Genomic DNA, 22,741 nt, shown 5'->3' on the forward strand with positions numbered 1-22,741 from the left:
AGCTTGCATATGAGCAATTGATGGTGTGTTCCACAGTCAGCCCCTGGCCTCGTTCTGACTGATGATATGGAGGTTTTCCATCATCTCTTCCCACAGATGTACTCGATTTGATTCTGTGTATTCCATCTGGTGAGGTCGGTGTGTATAGTCGATGTTTCTGTTGGTGAAAAAAGGTATTTGCGATGAAGAAGTCATTGGTCTTGCAAAATTCTATCATTCGATCTCCAGCATTATTTCTATCACCAAGGCCATACTTTGCAACTCTCGATCCTTCTTCATTTCCACCTTTCTCATTCCAATCACCAGCAATTATCAATGCATTTCGATTGCATGTTTGATCAACTTCAGACTGCAGAAGAAATCTTCAATTTCTTCGTCTTTGGCCTTAGGGGTTGGTGCATAAATTTGAATAATAGTCATTTTAACAGGTCTTCCTTGTAGGCAAATGGATGTTATCACTTCGTACTAGCATTTTTCCCCGTTCTTATTTTTCCCCGTCCTCATTTCCATTTTTATCTTGGTTTGGGGATTTTGATGTATAGAAATTTTTAAGTTTTGTATAGTTTAATGTGTCTTTGTTTCACTTTAATCTTTTATTAATTCCGGACTTGAAAAAAACCCCTATTCCAAAGGTTTGATGAATATTCAGTTGCCTTTTTAATCACTAAAAGCCTTTGTGAATGATCAGTAAAAGTTGGTTAATAAGTTATTGCTGGAGAAAAATAAGAATTCTTTTCTGTTTCTGAGTTTGTCATTGACACATCCAAACTCCACGAGGGACCGAATTACTGGGCTGTGGGACCATGATCCCAGCAGACATCTAGCTCAAGTGGCATAACATAGTTTGTAAAGAAAATGTTCTACATTCTACTTTGATGAGTAGCACCTTGGGTCTTAAAAGCTTGTGAGCAGCACCCACCACCAATGACTGCCCTGACAGGGAACACAACAGAGAATACCAGAAGGAGCAGGAGAAAAGTGGGATGCAGACTTCAAATTCTAGTAAAAAGACCAGACTTAATGGTCAGACTGAGACTGTAGGAACCCCAGACGTCATGGCCCCTGGACTCTCTGTTAGCCTAAAACTAAAACCATTCCGGAAGCCAACTCTTCAGATAAAGATTGGACTGGACTATAAGACAGAAAATGATACTGGTGAGGAGTGAGCTTCTTCGCTCAAGTAGACACATGAGACTATGCGGACAGCTCCTGTCTGGAGGGGAGATGAGAAGCCAGAGGGGGACAGGAGGGGATTGTACACAGGAAATACAGGGTGGAGAGAAGGAGTATGCTGTCACATTGTAGGGAGAGCAACTAGGGTCATATACCAATGTGTGTATAAGTTTTTGTATGAGAGACTGACTTGAATTGTAAACTTTCACTCAAAGCACAATTACAAAAAAAAAAAAAGAAAAAAAGAACAGTGGCTGTCTGCTGGGGCAGGTTAGAGAAGCAGATTGGTCTAAATTGGCCTAATAAAACTTAACTGATCATCTGCTCCCTGGAGAGCTTTTAAAAAATCAGTTGGCATTGAGCCAATTCTGATTGCTAGAGACCTTGTATGTGTTAGAAGAGAACTGTGCTCCATAGGGTTTTCAATGACTGATTTTTCGGAAGTAGATCACCAGGCCTTTTTTCAGAGGTGCCTCTAGATGAACTTGAACCTCCAACCTTTCTATTAGCAGCCTAGTGTGCTAACCCTTTGCACCCAGGAACTCCAGAGAGCTTTTTTAAAAATACAGATTCTGTGCCCTATTCCTGGATATCATGATCCAGTTAGAGATGAGGTTTGTAAGCTGCCCAGAAGGTCTGGAAAAGTCATTCAGGTTTAACGTAGTCATTTGCTTCTGGATAAGCTGACACATATTCATTCTAAGAGGCACCACCACTGAGTCTTCCTCGGAAACTCTCCAAAGAGTGAGTAGGATCCTGTAGGGTATTGTCACTAAGTCCTCCACACTTGGAAAAAGGAAAAACAGTGTTCCCCAACTAAAGCCCCGAATTTCACCTGTTGTGAATATTTCTTTGCATTGTGTTACCTCCTTCAGAATGACTGCTGTTATGCAAATATAATTTGAAGAATACTGAACTAAGTCTCTAACACCTTCCTATACGTAGACCTTTCCTGTGGTTTCCATATATAACCAGGTGGTTTAGAGTGCTGACAGATGGGAGGTAAAGGAATAAAAACACAGGAAGTGGGGGAATCATTGAAGTCCTCACCTAGTTTACAGTCCACCCTAGACCTATCTTGACCAGCTACAGGGTTATAGGTTTACTTAAATCACTTGCATAGTGGTCAAGCATGGGTGTATTGGCTAATTCTAATGAGAGACAGAAGATGAAATAACAATATTTATCCCACTGTGATAAAACCCTTAACCAAGCAGGTGAAGCCAAAGACTTGCCGATCTTAAGCCCCATTCTTGCTGACTTCTTATGTGTTTGGGGGATCTGAATTTGTTCCAAAAGTGAATGATCCAGCATCCCCATGGCCGATCTGAGAGGCCCTACAGCTGCTGCTCCCCCAAAACCACGGATGTACTTCCACTATGGTTCCTCACCTTCTAAAGGAGGCAGGAAAGAATATGGACTGAGAAGGGAATTGAGGGCTAAGATGTTAATGCTGGTAAACCAAGAGAAGAAAAAATACTAATGGCAACTAACTGCACTTCCTAAATAACAACAGAATTAGTGGATTTCAGACAGAACCGATCGTTGGTGTCAGCTCGACTTTACCCTAGCTGCAGGCCCCAGTATCCCCTCAGTGTGGCAACAGGCGTGCCTGCATGTACACACACCCATACACATGCACGCACACTCTAGTCTTCATTTGGCAGTTGTGTCTCTGCAAGGGCTGTTTGGTCAGGGAAAGGGACACAAGTAGAAACTGAATTAAAATGAAGTCCAAGGTTCTTTGGAAATGATTCACCTTGAAAAAAAGCCCTTAGGGCCCAGGCTGTATGGCACAGCACCTTGGCAGTTTTAACAGTAGGCCAGGTAAAAGGGCGCAGCTGTCCTGTCTCTGTGGAGCACCTGCTTTTGCAGAGTTTTAACCAAAAGATCGGAATAAGGGCAACTCTTCAATTTAGCATGCGAGGTCCCCCACTCCAGGACCCTGATCGACATTTCCACACGTCTCTCTACCTATAAAAAACAAACAGTTGCCACTGAATCAATTCTGACGGCAACCTTATGTGTGTCAGAGTAGAACTGTGCTCCCTGTGTAGGGCTTTCAGTGGCGGATTTTTTGGAAGCAGATTGCCAGGCCTTCCTTCTGAGGCACCTCTGGGTAGACTTAAACCTCCAGTCTTTCAGTTAGCAGCCAAGTGCATTAATTGTTTGCACCACCAAGGGCCTCCCTGTACCTCCAAAAAGAAAATCAGTTAATGTCAAGTCAGTTCCGATTCGTGGCAACCCAGTGTGTGCAGAGCGGAGCTGATCCATTGAGTTTTCATGGCTCTGACCTTTCGGTAGCAAATTGCCAGCTCCTCTGGGTAGTTTTGAACCGCCAGCCTTTTGGTTAGAAGCTGAGCGCTTAACTGCTTATGCCACCTGGGGACTCCTCTACCTGCAATACCAAAACCAAACTCTTTACCATCGAGTTGGTTCCCTCTGCCTACAGATGCTTTCTAATTCAACCAAACTGGACTTCTCAATCTGTCCTGAATATACTTTTAAGTCATCTCCAAACCCTGAAACTGTTTCTCCCTGCTACTCAAAATACCCTTTTCTTCATCTTAGTCTGGCAAAATCTGACCCCTTCATCAAGGCCCACCCCAAATGCCATCCTCTTCATGAAGGTTTAACCGTTTCTTCTAGTCAGATCTGGCCTTCCCCCTCCTCTGCACTGCCTTAGTGTTCCGTGTGGCCCTCCCTCGAGGCCGTCACTGTATTCTGTACCATATCATAGACTGTAGCTTCTTGAAGCTCATGGTATTATGGTTCTCTCTGCAACCCCACAGTATCTATCATAGTGCTCTTTAAACTTGTGATAAGGAGCTCCAGGGCTGGAACTCTAGCTCTGCCACGTGTTGGTAGTATGATCTATGGGCTAGTTATTTATCCAGGGGTGATGTTCAAAAATATTTAGTAACTGGTAAAGGCACCCACCAATCAGAACAGGTGGACATTCTGAATATCAGTCCTGTCATTGTGCCTTCCGTCTATAAGATGGACGTGGTCTCTACCCAGCTCACAAGGCAGCTGGGTTGCTCAGTTGAGATAATGCATGTGGATGTATATCTGAAGTGTTATGCAAGTGAAAGTCAGGGTTGTTATTGGTGTTTCTGGTGCACATGTGTGGGGTTAGTTGTCCTGCCCTTAGTGTCACCTCATGTACCGTTCTGCCCAGAGAAGACTCCCTAAGCAAACCAAGGAGCTGTTGATGAGTTGAACAGGACACAACAAACTTTGAGAAACCTTGGAGTCAGCCTACTAGGGCCATAGAAAGTCAGAATATTAGCTGCTTCAAACATGGTTTCTTACCTTTTCAGTTCTGGAAAATATCCATTTTTCAGTAAGTTTTGGAAAATTGAATCCAAATATTTCTAGGAAGGCTTTTTGAACTTTAGCCTAAGCTTTTCTCACTTGGGGACACCTTGGTCTGTTGCACAATGACCTTAAAATGTAGAATCCTTAAAGATACCCCGTGACCTCAAACTCATGTTTTTGTCCTTGTATGTTAAGGGCTGCTCTGCCCAGATGTGTAAATGGAACTAAATGCCAGACACATTAATATAGAGTGGCAGGCAGGGGGGGGCGGGGGCGGGGAGTATAAATCTTAGTTCTTTCCTTGTCCTTATTGTTTATCTGTGCTTTTTACCCTTTTTTCTTAAAAGCTATGTCAATTTCCCCATTCTCACCTTCTTGCATCCCCTCACGTCTCCAGCTCCTGGGGATACAGATCTTTCTCCACTTCTCCCTTCCAAAGGCCTTTAACTCTTCCCTCCTAGTGAGTGCCCAAAGGTAGTGTTTTGGGTGTACTGGTATCAGTGTCTGATCTTATATACTGTAATTTAACAAAATGGCCTCATGTAGTATGTATAGTAGGGCACTAAAGACTGTAGGGAATTGAAAAGAAGTAGACTCAGCCCTTGGAGCCCTGGTGGCACAGTGGTTAAGATCTTGGCTACTGACCAAAAGGTCAGCAGTTCAAATCCACCAGCTGCTCCTTGGAAACCCTATGGGGGTAGTTCTACTCTATCCTATAGGGTCCCTATGAATCAGAATCGACTTGAATGGCAATGGGTTTGGTTTGGTTTAGACCCAACCCTTGACCTTGAATGATCCTCCCTTAATAGGACTATCATAAGTGTGAGTTGTAAAATAACCATAGAATCAGAGTGATAAAATAGCCAGAATAATTTGTAGCCCCTTAGCTGTGGGACCATTGACAAATTATTTCACCTTTCTTGAGCCTGTTTCTGCTTTCGTGATGGAGAAAACATCTACCATGCCGAGTTTTAGTAAAAATGAGGGAGAATGAGTGCAATACGGCCGAGCCAGTATCTGGCATGTAGTAGGTGCTCAATATGTGATGGGGATTATTGTTATTAGTTTTCTCATTTAGTGTGCGGGATCACTCTAGAAGCCCTCAAACGCTGAAGCGTGCCTTTTTTCTTCACCACTCTCAGGGCAAGAGGCACTGGGGTGGGCAGAAAGGGCAGGGTTTGAGTCAAAACACCAGAACTGAAGTGGCAACACTAGTCATCAGATGTGTGACTTTTCTCAGGTCACACTGCCTTAGTCTATTTCCTCACCCATAAAATAATGAAAATAATAATACTCATCCCATAGGGTTGTTAAAACCAAACCCTTTCTCCTTCCCTTCAGACAGTAAGAGATTCCGCCCTCACCTGTGCAGTTCTCTCTTCCAGAGTCATTCTCCGGGCCCGCCTGCTGATTTGCTCTCTAGCACCTCCGTAAACTCTTAAGAAAATCTTCTGTCTTGACTGTCTGAGGAGAGGGTACAGTAAAGCCTAAGATCAGAAGAAACCGTAGAAGGCCACCAACGGACCCTGCCAGGGAGCAAGGCATGCACAGGGAAAAACCAAATCCAATCTCATTGGCCCAGATGGTGTGACAAACCACATCGGACAGCCACTCTTTTGGTTGCGGTTATTGTTAAGCTTTTCATGAAAATTCACATTCCCAGTCTGGAATAGCCAAAGACTTAACAGGAGTTGAAGTCTAGCCTTTTAGTAGTCAATTTGCAAAGGGAAAAGCACAAAATCATGTTCCAAATCCAGCAAGGGAAAGAAGAACAATTTGTCATTGTTATTTATAGTGCTTTAAGTTTACTGAGCATTTTCATATGTTTAATCAAATGTAATCTAATCCTCACCACAACCAAAGAAGGGGAAGGGAGACATGCAGAGTAATTTCTATCTTACTATAAAAGACCTCGCTTGATTACTTTTGCCATACATGGTGATGTGATGTTTCTTGTACAGGACTTTTCATTGAGGAGAACTCTAAGCAAAGGAAAGGCCAGTGTTTGTGAGGCCGAGCATGCTTTGTGCTGAGACTGGACTCAGTATGTTGATATTTCCTGTCAACACACACCAATCTTTACAATCCTTTCACGCCCTGGAATGAGGTTAACCAGGTCTGGAGATCTGATAGGATCGAGTCACAAACAGAAAAAAAACTTCTGAAGAAGGCTGAGTTTGTGGTAATTCTGATAGGCCTTATATTATTTCGCTCTGTGATTATTTGGGAAATTCCCCAAGTTGCTTCTTAGGACCTATTTGGCCTGTTAAAAATATGCAAAAAAGGACCTATTTGGCCTGTTAAAAAGATGCAAAAAAAAGAACCTAATTGACCTGTTTAAAAATATGCAAAAAGGACAAGATTTAAGAGATAGGAGCATGCTCCAGAGAGCAAGTTAAGTGTGCCACTTGAGATTTCCTAACCCGTTTTGTGTTTGTTGCTTTTTATTTGGGTCAGCTCCCCCTTTGCAGGTCCCCTCCCAGCCATCTGCGCAGCTCTCTGTGTTCCTCTGGGAAGCTGGGACCGGCCACCCCACTCATCTCCCTGCCAGGCACATTCCTGCGGGTCTCCAATGTGAATTGTCACTGTTGTGAACCAAGTAGGCAGCGTGGAAGGGCAGCTCACCAAAGAATTAAATGGCACCACGACTACCCAGCCAGACAATTCAATTGATCCCAGGGAGTTTGATGATCCCTGGGAGAAACAGCCATCTGGGGTGCTCTCCTGGCACTTCCTTCAAGAAAAACTCTTAGAGTTCTGGTGGAGTAGGCCACTGAGTGTCCCAGGACTTCTTATGCCTCCTCTCTCCACTTGTCTTTTAGTTCACAGCCTCACCCCCTCCCCCACCCACAGAATAATGTCCAATTTGCAGAATCAGAGAGGACAGCTTCCCTCTCGACACCTGAGACCCCTGATTCTTCAAAAGTGCTAGGTCCAGATTGGGGCAGCCATCCCCGAGGAAGGCGGGCTGTCTTGCTCAGCAGAGAAAAGGCAGCTAAAAGCTGTTTTTCACTTTAGGCGGTTCGTGCGCTTGGTTAGGCATTTATAGACTGTAGTCACTTATCCGAAAGAATCTAGGTCACTCTTTGCATAGGACTTCACGCTTCAGAAGAAAAGCTGGTGCCTAGGGAGCAGCGTCTCTGCTGCCATCTCATCTGGCTGGGGGAGTAGAGAGTATTTCTACTGCAGGAGGGAAGTGGGCCTTTGGGGGGCGGGGAACCCCTAGGGGGTTGGCACTTTCATCAGAGAGACTCATGGGCTCTCTGGGTCCTAGTTGTTCTAGCTAGATTGTGCTAGTAGTATGTTGTGTCGATGTCAAGAAGAGCAGTGGGTTTAAGGATTGGGCTCTCCAGGGGGATTTTTAGAGTATGTACAACGCTGGGTTGGAGTTCACCTTGGAAGAAAGAGTTGCCTCGGAAGAAAAGCCTGGTGATCTGCTTTTGAAAAATCAGCCATTGAAACCCCCCTGGAGCACAGTTGTACTCTGCACACTTGGGGTTGCCACGAGTCGAAATCGATTGGGCGGCATAGGTACTGAGAAGAGCTAGGTTGGTCCATATGAGTGTAGACTTCTTAGGGAGAAAGAGATGTGCAGAGTAGGAGCATGGGTAAGGGGTTAGTCTTGCAGCATGGATGGCCAGAAGTTAGCACCCTTCCCAATATAACTTGTCTTAACCCCACTAACCTAATCCCTGAGGAGACACCAAGAAGATGGAGGCAGGCACCAAGGAAAGAGCCCTGGGCTGGCGGCCGGCTGCCCACTCCCATCCGCTTGCCCCCATTTACCATCCCCATGACCATGGCCAAGGCTCTGGCCCTGGGCTCCTCATCCTTAAAATAGAGCCTGGAGTCCCTGCTACCACACAGAGTTCAACACAAGTGAAGCTGCCCATTGATCATAAAGTGCTGTAAAAACAAAACCAAATGCAGTTCCAGTTCATAGAGACCCTGTAGGACAGAGTAGAACTGCCACACAGGGTTTCCAAGGCTGTGATCTTCACGGGAGCAGACTGCCACATCTTTCTTCTGCAGAGCAGCTGGAGGGTTTAAACTGCCAGCCTTCTGGTTAGCAGGGGAGTGCTTAATCACTGCACCACCTGGGCCTCTTAAAGTGTTACCAGGTGTTTTTATTTCACTAGAATAGTGTGGTTCTGCAGCCGCTGACCTGTTTCAGGCATGGTTTGTGTGTGTGCGTGTACACGTTGTATGCACGTTTGTGCGCGTGCGTGTGTGCATCTAGATGCCTCACAGCTTGAAAGTTCTATCCTTCCTTCCTGCTCCACCTTTCTTGGGGCTCCTCCCCCTGAGCACAGAAGGACCTATCCTACTGGCGAGAGGAAGCACAGGTTGTACTTGTTCTCTCTGGGCTAGGAGCGGAGGGAGGCCTAGTTAGATCAAACCGTAGCCAGCTTTTTTCCTTCTGTGTGCCCTTGGCCTTGGCATTGCACCATCATCATCACCCCCTAAAGGTTGGGTGGCAGCCAAGGAAGAAGCGACACTGACCAGCCCTATTCCCGGATTTGATAAATCTCTGCTTAATGGGCCTGAGATGAGGAGTGAGGTAAGGAGCACAGTGGGTTCAGGAGCACCCAGGGAGCAAGGAGGCTGCACAGACCAGCTACGAGAGACCACAACAGGGACCTGAGAGAGCAGCAACTCTTTCCACCCTAGGTCTGCTGATGAGATGGCCTGCACCTGAGCTGACAGCAAGCCTGTCTCCCCAGCTCTGCGTGCGCCTCCACATTGGCAGCTTGAAATTGGCTGCAGTGGGAGTATTTACACCACGGCAATCTGCAAACACTATGCATTAGGGTCCTCCCCACACTCCTCCTGGAGAGCTGGCTGTTCAACTCTTACCAGCACCCCACCGGCAGCAACCTGATTCTCCAACTTGCCTGCAATATGCAACCTGATCCCGAGCCAATCACTTGCTTTATCCTGGTGGTTCTCCTCCAGGCCTGAGGAGCTGGAGATGAAAAAGATCAGTTGGCGCTGGTTACATGTTGTAGCTGCTCAGGTGGAACAAGCTATGAGAGTTCAGACCATGTATGAGAGTTCACCTCCTTTCTTCACGTGCACTTCCCACTCCAGCTACAACTGTTAACACAAAAATGAAACAAACAAAAAACGAGTGGACTTACTTTCAGCTCACTAAATTTTGTACGTTCTCCAAACAGGATTTGAGTCTAGTAATTTGGTCTTGCTGTCAGGTAGGTCTTATTTATTGCATTTTATCCATTCAAAATTCTGTGTGTGTATTTGTCAGGTTCTGCTTGGATCCAGTTTATCTTTCTTTCTGGAAATATTGACCTCCATTAGCAGCTTTAGCCCTGCAGTGGGCTGTAGATCCAACTCTACCCCCATAGATTTTTTTTTTTTTATTGTGCTAAATATATATGTGAGGAAACAGTTGCCATTTCCAATCTTCACACGTACAGTTCAGTGACATTAATTGTGTCGGTCATGTTGCCCGCCATACTTTTCTGATCCTAGCTTTCCCATTACCATTTTCTGGCCCCTGGTTGCAACACACCTGTGATTTCATGTCGTGTCCCCAATGCTGACAGCTTGCCTGCCCTCCATACACAGTTTCTGACATTCTGCCTTTGGTACACTCAAAATCCCTTCACACATCAACAGATTTCCATGGAAACCAAAACAAAGGGGAAGAAAAGACGGTTCTGGAGTTTCTCCCTGGTGTTGGAAACTTGTTTTCATGTTTCCTGTCCATTATGCAGTGGATCATTTCCATTTCATCCCCTAGAGAAGGCTTCACCTCTCAGGAGAATCGCCCCCAACTCCTGTCAGCAAAAAGCAGGGCCTGGAACGCAGCCCTTCTGAGCTTGCTCTCCCAGGATCCTGATCGCTAGGAGCAGTTCATTACTCTCAGAGGCAGCCGCCTCACTTAAGGCTTAGCCAAGGGAAGGAAGAAAAGAATTTACAGGCCAGTTTAGAGGCAGAAGTTGGACCAGATGACCTCTTGAATCTTGCAGTTCTGGGTCACCTTACCACAGATAATCTGAGATCCTTCCTCAGCCCACCTGGAGAGTATCCCTCCTTCTCTGAATTTACCCTCATTCAGTGTAGTCTTCATGGGTTTTGCCCCTAACTTTACTGTCTGATGTTATTCGGTATTTCGAATGTGTGTCTTATTTCCCAAGTACATTGCAAGCTCCTTGGTGACAAGGGCTTTCTTCATATCCTTTGGTCCCCAGTACAGTGCCTTGTAAGGGATCCTGGTGTCTCAACAGTTAAGTGCTCATGTGCTAACTGAAAGGTTGGTGGTTCGAACCCACCCAGTGGCTCTGTAGGAGAAAACATTTGACCATCTGCTCCTGCGAAGATTTAAAAAAAAAAAAAATGCCCCACTATCGTCGAGTCGATTCCAGCTCATAGGAACTGTATAGGATGGAGTAGAACTGTCCCATAGAGTTTCCAAGGAGCGCCTGGAGGATTCGAACTGCCAACCTCTTGATTAGCAGCCGTAGCACTTAAGCACTACACCACCAGGGTTTCCCCTGCGAAGATTACAGCCTAGAAAACCCTATGGGGCAGTTTTACTCTGTCACTTTGTGTTGCTGTGAATCAAAAACCAACTTGATGGCACCTAACAATAACAATGGAGCCCTGGTGGCACAGTGGTTAAGAACTCGGCTGCTAACCAAAAGGTCAGCAGCTTGAATTAGCAACTGCTCCTTGGAAACCCTATCGGGCAGTTCTACTTTGTCCTGTAGGGTCACTATGAGTCGGAATTGACTTGACGGCAACGGGAACAATAACAACAGTGCCTTGTACAGAGTAAATTAACCATCAATACTTGTTAATTCTGCAATTTTTTTTTTTTTTAACTAAAGTAGAATGAAAAGTTGCTGTGTAGAGTAGTGAAGGAGCTGCACCCTCTCCTGGGGGCGTACAGAGAGACTAGACAGCCACTTACTGTGATGAACTGAATAGAAGGTTGGGGGCAAAAGATGTCTACAGTCGTTTCCACTCTGAGATTCTGAGTCTAATGGTGGGAAATGGGTGGTTGGCTCCAAGATAAGTGACTGTCCAGAAGCCACATGGCTTTTCTGTTTATGCTGTGGAACAAATGGTCCACAGGTTGGGTGGGTCTTTAACTAGTGCACTTCTCTAGCAGCATTCCTTACTCCCCAGGTCAAGTGCTAGAGTATGTGAGATTGACATTTTGTACTTCACTGAGGTTTCAACCTGTTAAAGAAGACTTTCCCTGAAGTGCAAAGAGAGCCAGATGGAAATGGAAAAATATGCATGTTTTATTTTGCATTGCACATTTTATGTATTTATTAGAATTTTTAACAAGACACCCTACATTTTTAAAAACCTAAAGATGCAAACAAGATGAAATTATTCATTGAAATGTTCAAATCCACTTACAGCAGTTATATCACAATATCAAAATAAAATCCAGCAGTCTAGAAGGTATTGTCCCCTTGACCACCCATTTTGAAAATATAACTTTAAAAGGGAAGCTCTTCCCCTTGGAAGGAATAAGCGCACACTCTGTAAGATGAAGGCAGACAGGGTCTGCATCCCCGATGAGGCGGTGGAGAGGTGGAGGGTTGTGTAGGGGAGAGATGTTGGTGAGGGTGAGGTACATCAAGGCATTCTGTTGTTGAAGAACACGGAAGGGAGAGGAAATGGAGTTCTGGACCTCGGTGTAGCAATGGAGCGTTTTTCTCTGCTCATTCCCTCACCCCTTCTTTGCCTCCCCTTGCTGAATGAGTCATCCCTCCCGGCCTTAACCATTTGCCAGCCCTCACCCCTACAGAGACTATGTGAGTATTAACAAGCCACAGTGTGGGAAAGGCACTGAAACCCTGTGGAAGAAAGGGTGCTAGGTAAAAGTGAAGTGTGATATGACTGTGAACCTTGGCGCGGCACCCTGGGTTCTTAGCTTAAAGGCAACTTTAATGAGCAATATCGATCAACCAAAGCTTACAAACGTTTTCAGGAATTATCAGAGGACAAAAGCTATTCTGCCAAATATGCACTGGTTCCCTGATATCCCAGCGGCATCTCTTAGATTTGTAGCCCTAGGAACCGGAAGAGATCTTGAAGCTCGTTGATATTACCCCCCACTTAATACTTGAATCCCCCGTCCTGATAAGTGGTCATGCAGCCTGCAGCCGGGTGTAGTGGAAAGAGCAGGGGTTCTGGAATCAAACGGATGCGAGGCCAGATCCTAGCTCTTCACTCACTGTCTCTTTGACCTAGAATGAATTCCCTAATCTTGCTGAGATTTCATTTCCTCAGCTGTAAATTGTGAACAATATCAACATTGCAGGGTTGTTGTGAGAGGTAGAAATAACATTGTTAAAGTGCTTAGCATAGCCCCTGGTATTTAGTGGGACTTTAATAAACAATAGCTGCTATACCAATTACAATAATGATTATTAAATATCAGTTCAAGCCTCTCCAGCCTCCTTTTGAATGCCTCTGTGATGAGAATGCTTCCATTGTTGGGCCATTGTACTGGTTAGAATTTTCTGCCACAAGTTAAGCCCAATTATGGCGCAGTGGTTACGAACTCAGCCTCTGACCAAAATGTCGGCAGTTCTACTCCGTCCTATAGAGTCACTATGAGTCAGAATTGTTTTTTTGTTTTGGTAGCTTCTTTCATCCATTGGCTCTGGTTCTGCCTTTGTGGCCCTGAAGAACAAGTCTAAACCTTCAAATAACACTTCAAATATTTGAGACAATTTCAGCATCTCTCCTGAGTCTTTTCTTCTCCATAGTAAACCCGTTTAGGTCCTTGAATTCTTCCATAAATGACTTGATCTCAGCCAGGATATATCCAAGCCCCTTTTCCTCAGATATGACCACCCATGGAGAGATGCTAGCCAGCCACAAAGGAACGTTGAGGTGGCAAGTCCTAGATCCTGTCCGTACTGAATAAGCCTAGGGCTGTGTCCATAACTTATATGAAAATTCTAATGCATAACCTACCAAGATATTTCACAGATTCCCCTGTTTTTCACCAGAGTTTCACAAAAGTGTTCAGGAATAAGTATATTAAACACATGACCTGATTTACGGGTTTTAGCGGCTTACTCCTGGCTACCGTGTGGAGAATGGGTTGTAAGAGAACAGGAGTGAAGCAGGGAGATCAATTAGGTCACTACATCACCGTGCCAGCTACAACTAGGATGCTGGCTGAGATGGGAAGAAATGGGCAGGTGTGCAAGAGATTTTGGAAATAGAATCAAGACTTGCTGATGGATTGGATGTGAGGGAAAATGAGAGTTTAGCTTTGGTAACTGAGAGGATGGTTGGTGGTGCCATTTCCTAAAATGGGGAAGCATGGAGAGGGATAGGTTGGGGGTGGGAGGAAGGAGAGATCAAGAGTTTTGTTTCAATAACTGAAGTTTGAAATGCCACTTAGACATCTAAGTGGATATGCTAAGTAAGCTGCTGGGTAGGCTGAAACTATAAGCTTGGCAGTGATCAGCATCTAGGTGGTATTTTAGCCAAAGGACTAGATGAGTTCACCAAGGGAGAGAATGTTTGAAAAAGAAGCAGGACGAGGACTAAGCCCCGGAGCACACTGGCATTTAAAATCTTCACAGAGGAAGAGAAGACAGAAAAAAAAGCCTGAGAAGCTGAGAGAGTGTGGGGCTACGGGAGCCAAGAGAAGAGAGTATTCAGGAACGAGAGAGACAGAACTTGGGTTGAGTGCCACTGAGTCATGAGGGAAGATGAGGACAGGGAATTAACTCTTGGATTTGGCAATTTAGAGCTGGTTGGAGACCTTGAAAATCAAAGATGTAGTAGAATACTGGAGACGGGTCAAAACAGGATGACTGAAAAGCGAATAGTAAGTAGAAAAGTGATGACAGTGAGATTTTACTGAAAAGGGGAACAGAGAAATAAAGAGATAGCTAGAGAGAATGAGAGTTTCTCTTTAATTTTGTTTTAAGTGGGCGATGTTGTTGTTGTTAGGTACTGTCGAGTTGGTTCTGACTCGTATTGACCCTACGTACAACAGAACAGAACACTGCCCGGTCCTGTGGCATCCTCACAATCATTACGTTGGAGCCCATTGTTGCAGCCACTGTGTCCGTCCATCTCGTCGAGGGGCGTCTTCTTTTTCGCTGACCCTCTAGTTTACCAAGCATGATAAAGTAGGCCCTACTAGAGCACATTTAAATGCCAACAGAAGCAAACCAGTAGAGAAAGAAAAAGAGAGAGAGAAGTTAATATTGCAAGACGGAAAGTGGATAAATGCGGGGTCGGCATCCCTGGGAAAGGAGCAGACCCAGACCACGGTGGAAGCATTAGCCTCTGAAAGGCCTTCCATGGTGACAGGGCACGGCAGGGAGAAGGGTAATGGAATGTGGGTGAGTTGGTGGATTTGGTGATGGGAAGGTGAGTTGATGCTGTCAGTTTGCTTATATTTTCTCAATGAAGTATGATTTTAGGTCATCAGGTGAGCATGAGCCAGGACATCTAACCCAAGCCCAAACGTACTATGTCCTTCATTTACCGTTTGGTACACTCAGAAAAGAATAAAAATGATAAACCCTTTTGTATAATGTATTTTAAAGAGCTATACATTTGACAAACCAATTCTAATGTATTCTTTCTTTTGATACTATTCTCCTGAATCATTCAAGGTCCCACCAGGAGACAGAATTCACTGTTTAAATGAAGACACTTTAATGAAGGGACTACTTAGAGATAAAAATGGGATGATAAGATGTTGCACCCAGCGGCTCTCAGCAGCCCAAGTCATTACCACCCAGAGGGTCGAAGGGGGTGAATAGTTACTAGAGTCCAGTGAGAGCTGGTGCCATGGAAGAGGGGCCAACCACTGTGATTATTCATCAAAAAAGCATATAGCTACTATCAAGAACATGGTGCCAAAGCAGAGAGGGAGTGAGAAAGAACTCTCCAGACCTCTCTCTCCTCCCTTCTCTTGCTGGTGCTTCCCAATGGCTGAACCCAGCTGAAAGCCAGCTAGCAAGGGAGCCTGGGTGATGCAGCCTACGTGAGTCTAGAAGAACAGAGACGAGATCTGGCATGGAGTAGCCAGCACAGCCCCTGGCACTTCATGCCATTAATGTTGAAAAGATTTTGAAAACCACTTCAGGGGGGATCTGTATACCCCATGCCAGTGTATAGAATGCATCTTATTATTTGACACCAGGTGGGATTTGCAAAACCTAGCTAAGCATGCTCTTTGAGTCAAGTCATCATGGATACTTGTAATCCATAAATAACCTCCAAATGTAATGTTTGCCTACAGCCTTCCTCCTTTATTTCCATCCAGAGGTACATTGTTCACGAAACTATGGAAGCTTACATTTCAGGGCCCATCTCTTGCCCCTTCCAAGACCCTGGGGAGGCCTGGAAACGTATGCCTATGTTCATATGTAAGATCTGCAAACGTAGTCTTTGCACCACAATTACTAAGACTGTACCTTTCTCACTCTAACATCAGAGAGGACCCCCTCCCCCACCGCCCAGTTGTATGGACTTTAGGCCCCACAAAACCTGGAGCTGCTTCTGCTTTTAACGAAGACTCAAGTGTACCGATGCAAGTTTCATCCCTTTTCCAAGATTTTGCCACCTTTGTGGGGGGTGGGGGGGGTGGTTGGTTAATGAGCATGAAAACGGACATTTTGGGAAGGAGAGACCATAACAAAGGATAAGAAAAGCAAAGAAGGTAGGGATGAGTCACGGTGTAATGCGCAGGGAGTCATGGAGGGTTGTCAGGTGTCCTGCCTAACCCAGATGCTGCTCTTTGTCTCCAGATGCAGATGGAAACCTGTGTCGAAGTAACCAGCTGCTGCAAGTCATGCTGACCATGCACCGAATTATCATCTCCTCTGCTGAGCTGCTCCAGAAAGTCATCTCTCTATATCCTTTAGGACAGTGCCTGGGAATCCCAAAATGGCAGCTTTTGAACGAATTCATTCAGAAGTGCCTTGAAATTTGTATTGCTGTCAAACTTTCTTTGAAGTATACTTTCATTTTTATTAGTTTAGAATAACCCTGAGTGGTAAATGGGTTTGTATGTCTTTTCAAGGGGGACACCGTGTGTATGTGTGTGTGTGTGCATGTGCACACACGTATGTCTTCTGTCAGAGGTGGCGATATAATTCATGCTGATTGTTCTGAGGGGCAGTCAAAGAAATCAACATGCAAACGCCATCTCCTTCACTATCTGTTGCTAGTAAAAAATGCTTTTCCTGTAGCGTAATCAAAATTCACATTCATCCTATGCAAACTGACAAGGATGCACGCGTGACTCAAATGACAAATTTGGTCCTGGCTTTCCCGTCCAATTCTTCAAGCTTCTCAAGGATCTGAAGAAAGCTTCCCGATGTCACAGCGTCTGGAGAATCTGCTGTGGCTTATTGCTGCAGGCAGAGACAGTAACTGTGTGCCAAGCAAACCCTGCTGTGTTTCCACCTTCTTGTGGGGTGTGAGGGGGGTAGGAGGAACAAAGCGCCTGCCTTCTCCCTTTCACTGATAACACTGTAAGCCAGCGTCCCGACGAAGATAGGGCTGTAGGTGGGGTGAGACGGTTTAGCACCTGAGGCCCGGGTAGCTGGTACTGAGTCATGACTTGAGGCTGTTCTAATCCTTTGCCACTCTTCTGACCCCCCTTTTCATCTTATGGTACGCAGAAAGCATAAAAGCCATCAGGACTGAATCCTTCCTGTAAATCTACTCATACATCCTTAGCTCTCATCTCAAAGGACATACTAAGGGCAGAGTGCTAGGAGAGGCCCACGTAATAGGAGGTGCAGGTAATAAGGGGCTGCTTTGTCTGCAGAGGAGACCGTGGTGGTGTAGTGGTTTAAAGCTACATCTGCTAGCCAAAAAGGTCAGCAGTTCAAATCCACCAGGCGCTCCTTGGAAACCCTATGGGGCAGTTCTACTCTGTTCTTTAGGGTCGCTATGAGTCGGAATCGACTCAACGGCAACAGGTTTGGTTTGGTTTGTCTGCAGAGAATTTAAAAACTGTAATGAAACTGACTCAAAGTCTGTCTGCTTTTTATTAACTCCATGCGCTGGCAATTCTTAACAACGTCAGTGATTAAATACTTCTCCCTGAAAAAATTATTTGTTGGCCTAAGTACTAAATTATACCCAGGGCTGACAGCTCTGACCTCCTGGCCCTTGGTTCACCACTGGGTGTCCCCCGCCACCTGGTGGAATGGATCCACTCTCCCATCCTAACCCTCCCCTCAACACACACACCTGTCAGAGTCTTACCCCGTAGGTTATCTCCTCTCTCTCCTGAAGTTGTAAGCTCTACCTCCTCCTCAGCCTAAAATATATTCAAGAACCCCAAACCTAAAAATAAACTCTCAAGCGTACCTCCCCTCCATTCAATTGTTAGGGTTAGAAATTTGATGGACAAACTTCTTAAAATAGTCTGTACTCACTGTCTCCAGTCCTCAACTCCCACTCACTCCTAGACTCGACCATGGTTTTCACCCCTGTACTTTCCTGCAACGTCACCAGTGACGTCCTAAGTGCCACCAGCAGCTTTTTCCATCCTGGTTTAAGTTGACCTCGCAGAACATCAGGCATTTACTGACACCCCTGCCCATTCACTCTCCCTCCAGGGTTCCAAGAGCTGCAGCCTCAGGCTCTCCTACCTCTATGGCCATCCCTTCTCCATCTAGTGTCTTTGAGCACCTTTTAAACATGGGGATAATGTCCTGGTTTTCTTCCCACTCTACTTCCTTTCCCTGGGTGATTTCTTACCAGGATTCCCGCCACTATTCCTCTGTGCTGATGACTATCAAGTCTCTGTCTCTCTAACTCAAACCATTTTTTTAAGGCTGGGACTAGTTTGTCCTGCAGATGCTTCTGTCTTAATATGTTCAAAACATAACTCGTTAGCTCCCCACCCCCACGTCCCAACTACTACTCCACTAACTCTGCTTCACCGCCTGTATTTTCACTTTTGGTTTCAGTTAACTGTGTCATCATCCATCCAACTGCCCAAACTGGAAACAACTGAAGCCCTCTTGCCTCCTCCCTGCCTTTCCCCTCCTACCCAGTCTGCCACCTAACCCTAGGGATTCTACTTCAGAAACGACTGACTCTTACTTGGTCTCCTCCTTCCATTTTCCTGGCATTCTCTCTCCTAGGCCTCTGTTCCTGTGTGGGTCTTCTTAGCTATGTGGTTTCCACATGCACTGTAAGAATGGACATTTAAAGAGAAAGAACAATGGGGCAGGAAGATAAACTGCATAAAAGTCACCATGTAGATTTCACCTATCCACTTAGTTGTTTTTAAAGAGAACTGTACTAACTGTGCCTTTCCCTTTTACAAAGGAAGAAGGGAAATTTCAGCAGCTAGATCAGCAGGTCCCCTCCAGTTCATTATTCACGTGACTCCCAAAGGTATTTTCCTAAAAAGGAAATGGAGTAGGCCACCACTTCAGAGCCTCAACAAAGCACAGGGTTAAGTTCAAACCCCTCAGCTCAGCAGGCAAAGACCCTCCACAGTCTGACCCCGATGTCCCTCCTGCTTTGTCCTAAAGCTCTCTCAGGAGCCCTTGTCCCTCCACAGTGAACTTCTTAACACACCAGACGTAACAAGCCCTTTCACAATTCCTGTGCCTGAAATGCCTTTTCCTCCTCCTTTGCCTGGTAAATTCTCTTTCTCAGACGCCTCTCTGAAGTTTTCCCTGACTATCCCAGCCCTCTCCCTTTTAAAAATACATCTGATATAACCCTTGGCACACCCTATTATAACCTTACCTGTTTCCTAGCCTGCCTTTCCCATGAGCCTCTGTGTTTCTCAGGGGCAGGGACCAAGGCTTATTTATCTGTGCTCTCTGGAATGGAGCTGAGTGGACATCTCGTGGTTGTTGTTGTGGTTATTGCTGTTGGTTACCGTAGAGTCAGATCCGACTCACAACAATCTTATGTATAACAGAATGAAGTGCCTACTGGTCCTGTGCCGTCTCATCTCATGGTTGCTGTTGAGTCCGTTCCAACTCGTGGAGACCCCATGTGTTACAGAGTAGAACTGCACCATAGGGTTTTCTTGGTTCTTAAAAAAGAAAAAACCAAACCCTTTGCCATCGAGTCGAGTCCGACTCATAGCGACTGTACGGGACAGAGTAGAACTGCCCCCATAGAGTTGCCAGGGAGTGCCTGGTAGATTGAAACTGCTGACCTTTTGGTTAGCAGCTGTAGCTCTTAACCATTACGCCACCAGGGTTTCCTTCTTGGTTCTAGGGGTCAATAAATGTTGAATTACTATGGGTACAAAACATTGGGATACTTTTTCTATAGTTCTCATTAACATTTATGTGAGGAATCTGGGCTCCTGTGCCCCAACTTTGCTCAGATTAAGAGGTAACTTGGGATGTGGGAAGGAATGCTAAGAAGAGAATATGAAATAAGACCTCCTGTAATAGAAACTGGAGCTCTGGTGGCACAGTGGTTAAGGGCTCAGCTGCTAACCAAAAGGTCGGCAGTTTGAATCCACCAGCTACTCCTTGGAAACCATAGGGATGGGGCAGTTCTGCTCTGTCCTAAAGGGTCACTATGAGTCAGAATCAACTCTACAGCAGTGGGTTTGGTTTTTTTGGTTCGGGTAATAGAAACACAGGTTAAATTTTTAAAGCAAAACAATTCTTCCTTCACACTTAATTTCCCTGTTCTCTGACCTGGTAGTAATAGAATTGTTAGTTAAATAAACTCAGATGTTTTCATATTAGGCCATTATTAAAAGATAGAAATAAATTTAAAAGCATGTTTTGAATAGTTTGTATGCCTGAAAAGTACAGCCAGAACTATTACTTGTACTTCATAGCCATAGCACTGGCTATGCCGAGAAGAAAAAAGGTGTGGAGTCTGAGGCTTTCAGGAAGCAGTGAAGTTTTTCCCAGATCAGACCCCTGAGCCTCTCATTTACTCGCCTCTCTCTAGCTCCTGCTGGATGTTTGCTTCATCTCCTGAAGCTGAGAAACAGCCGGTTACCTGTGCTTTGGCAGACGGGCTCTTATGTCTCCAGGAGGCTTCTGTACCTGCCCTTACGAATGGCGTTCTGAGTGCCCCACGCACTCAGCGCTCACTTGTAGAATGACACTGGGTTTACGCAGATGGCACTGCCCCAAACGCAGTCAGCATGCACTGTCAGAATGGACATTTAAAGGGAAAAATAAGGAGCAATGGTAGAGGAAGACAAACTCCACAGTAAAAGTCACCATGTTGATTTAATATATCCACTTAGTTGCTTTTAAAGAGAAGAGCGTTTATTATGCCTTCCTCCTTTACAAAGGAAGAAAAAAAGTTCAACACTTAGATCAAATAATAAAAATGTTGTTGTTATTGTTGTTAGGTGCCATCGAGATGGTTCCAACACATAGCGACCCTACGTACAAGAAAATGAAACACTGCCTGGTCCTGCACCATCCTCACGATCATTATGCCCGAGCCCATTGTTGCAGCCACTGTGTCAATCCATCTCCTTCAGGGTTTTCCTCTTTTTCAATGACCCTCTACTTTACCAAGCATGATGTCCTTCTCCAGAGACTGGTTCCTCCTCATAACGTGTCCAAAGTACTTGAGACGAAGTCTTGCCATCCTTGCTTCTAAGGAGCATAAGTGCTTCAAGTCCTCCTCATTTTAAGCAAGCAAGGTTGTGTCATCTGCATATCCTAAGTTATTAATGCATCTTACTCCAGTTCTCACGCTGAATTCTTCTTCATGTAGTCCAGCTTCTCCGATTGTTGCTCAGCATACAGATTAAATAAGTATGGTGAAAGGACACAGCCCTGACACACACCTTTCCTGACTTTAAACCACACAGTATCCCCTTGTTCTGTTGGAATGACTGCCTCTTGATGCATGTACAGGGTCCTCATGAGCACAGTTAAGTGTTCTGGAATTCCCATTCTTCGAAATGTTACCCTAATTTGTTATGATCCACGCAATCTCACGCCTTTGCATAGTCAATAAAACACAGGTAAACATCTTTCTGGTATTCTCCGCTTTCAGCCAGGATCCATCTGACATCAGCAATGATAGATCTCGTTCCATGTCCTCTTCTGAATCTGCCTTGAACTTTTGGCAGTTCCCTGCCGATATACTGCTGCAACTGCTTTTGAATGATCTTCATCAAAATTTTACTTGTGTGTGATATTTATGATATTGTGCAGTAATCTCCACAGTCTGTTGTATCACCTTTCTTTGGAATGAGCACAAATACGCATCCCTTCCAGTTGATTGGTCTGGAAGCTGTTTTCCAAATTTCTTGACACAGACGAGTGAGCATCTCCAGAGCTGTATCCGTTTGTTGAAACATCTCAATTAGTAGTCCCTCAATTCCTGGACCCTTGTTTTTCACCATTCCCTTCATTGCAGCTTGGACTTTTTCCTTCAGTGCCATCGGTTTGTGGTCATATGCTTCCTCCTGAAATGGTTGAACACTGACTAATTCTTTTTTGTAGTATTCCTTCCATCTTCTTTTGACGCTTCCTGCATTGTTTAGTATTTTCCCTATAGGATCCTTCAGTATTACAACTTGAGGCTTGAATTTTTTCTTCAGTTCTTTCACCTTGAGAAATGTTGAGCATATCCCCTTTTGGTTTTCTAACTTCAGGTCTTTTCACATTCCACTATGATACTTTGTCTCCTCAAGCCGCCCTGTGAAATCTTCTTTTGAGCTCCTGTATGTGATCAGTTCTTCCATTCGCTTTAGCTACCCTGTGTTCAGAAGCAAGTTTCAGAGTCTCTTCTGACATCCATTTTGGTGTTTTCTTTCTTTCCTGTCTTTTTAATGACCTTTCTCTTTCTTCGCATATGAGGTCCTTGATGTCACTCCACAGCTCGTCTGGTCTTCAGTCATTAGTGTTCAATACGTTAAATCTGTTCTTGAGATGGTCTTTAAATTCAGGTGGGATATACTCAAGGTCGTACTTTGGCTTTCATGGACTTGCTGTAATTTTCTTCAGCTTCAGCTTGAACTTGCATATGAGCAGTTGATGGTCTGTTCCATAGTTGGCCCCTGGTCTTGTTCTGACTGATGATATTGAGCTTCTCCATCATCTCTTTCCACAGATGTAGTTGAATCGATTCCAGTGTACTCCACCTGGCAAGGTCCACATGTATAGTCAACACTAATGTTGTTGAAAAAAGTATTTGCAATGAAGAAATTGGGAAATCGTTACCTTGAATGTACCTTACACTTGAATCTCTTTGAAGTGAAGTGATGTATTTTCTTAATGGTCTGGCATAAAGAAATGTA

General features: G+C 44.9%; 1 protein-coding gene across 6 annotated transcripts in view; it reads left to right on the forward strand.

The window, feature by feature from the left end:
- The window catches only part of RASGRP1 (RAS guanyl releasing protein 1), a 74,884-nt gene that overhangs the window by 22,533 nt on the left and 29,610 nt on the right, over positions 1-22,741 (forward strand). For all 6 annotated transcript variants that reach the window (XM_049897649.1, XM_049897650.1, XM_049897652.1 and 3 more), the window contains one exon: positions 16,269-16,374. In XM_049897649.1, the coding sequence (XP_049753606.1) occupies positions 16,269-16,374 (106 nt within the window). The remainder of the gene's footprint in view (positions 1-16,268; positions 16,375-22,741) is intronic.

Source organism: Elephas maximus, chromosome 10 (genome assembly GCF_024166365.1).
Source record: "Elephas maximus indicus isolate mEleMax1 chromosome 10, mEleMax1 primary haplotype, whole genome shotgun sequence".
Taxonomy (NCBI): domain Eukaryota; kingdom Metazoa; phylum Chordata; class Mammalia; order Proboscidea; family Elephantidae; genus Elephas; species Elephas maximus.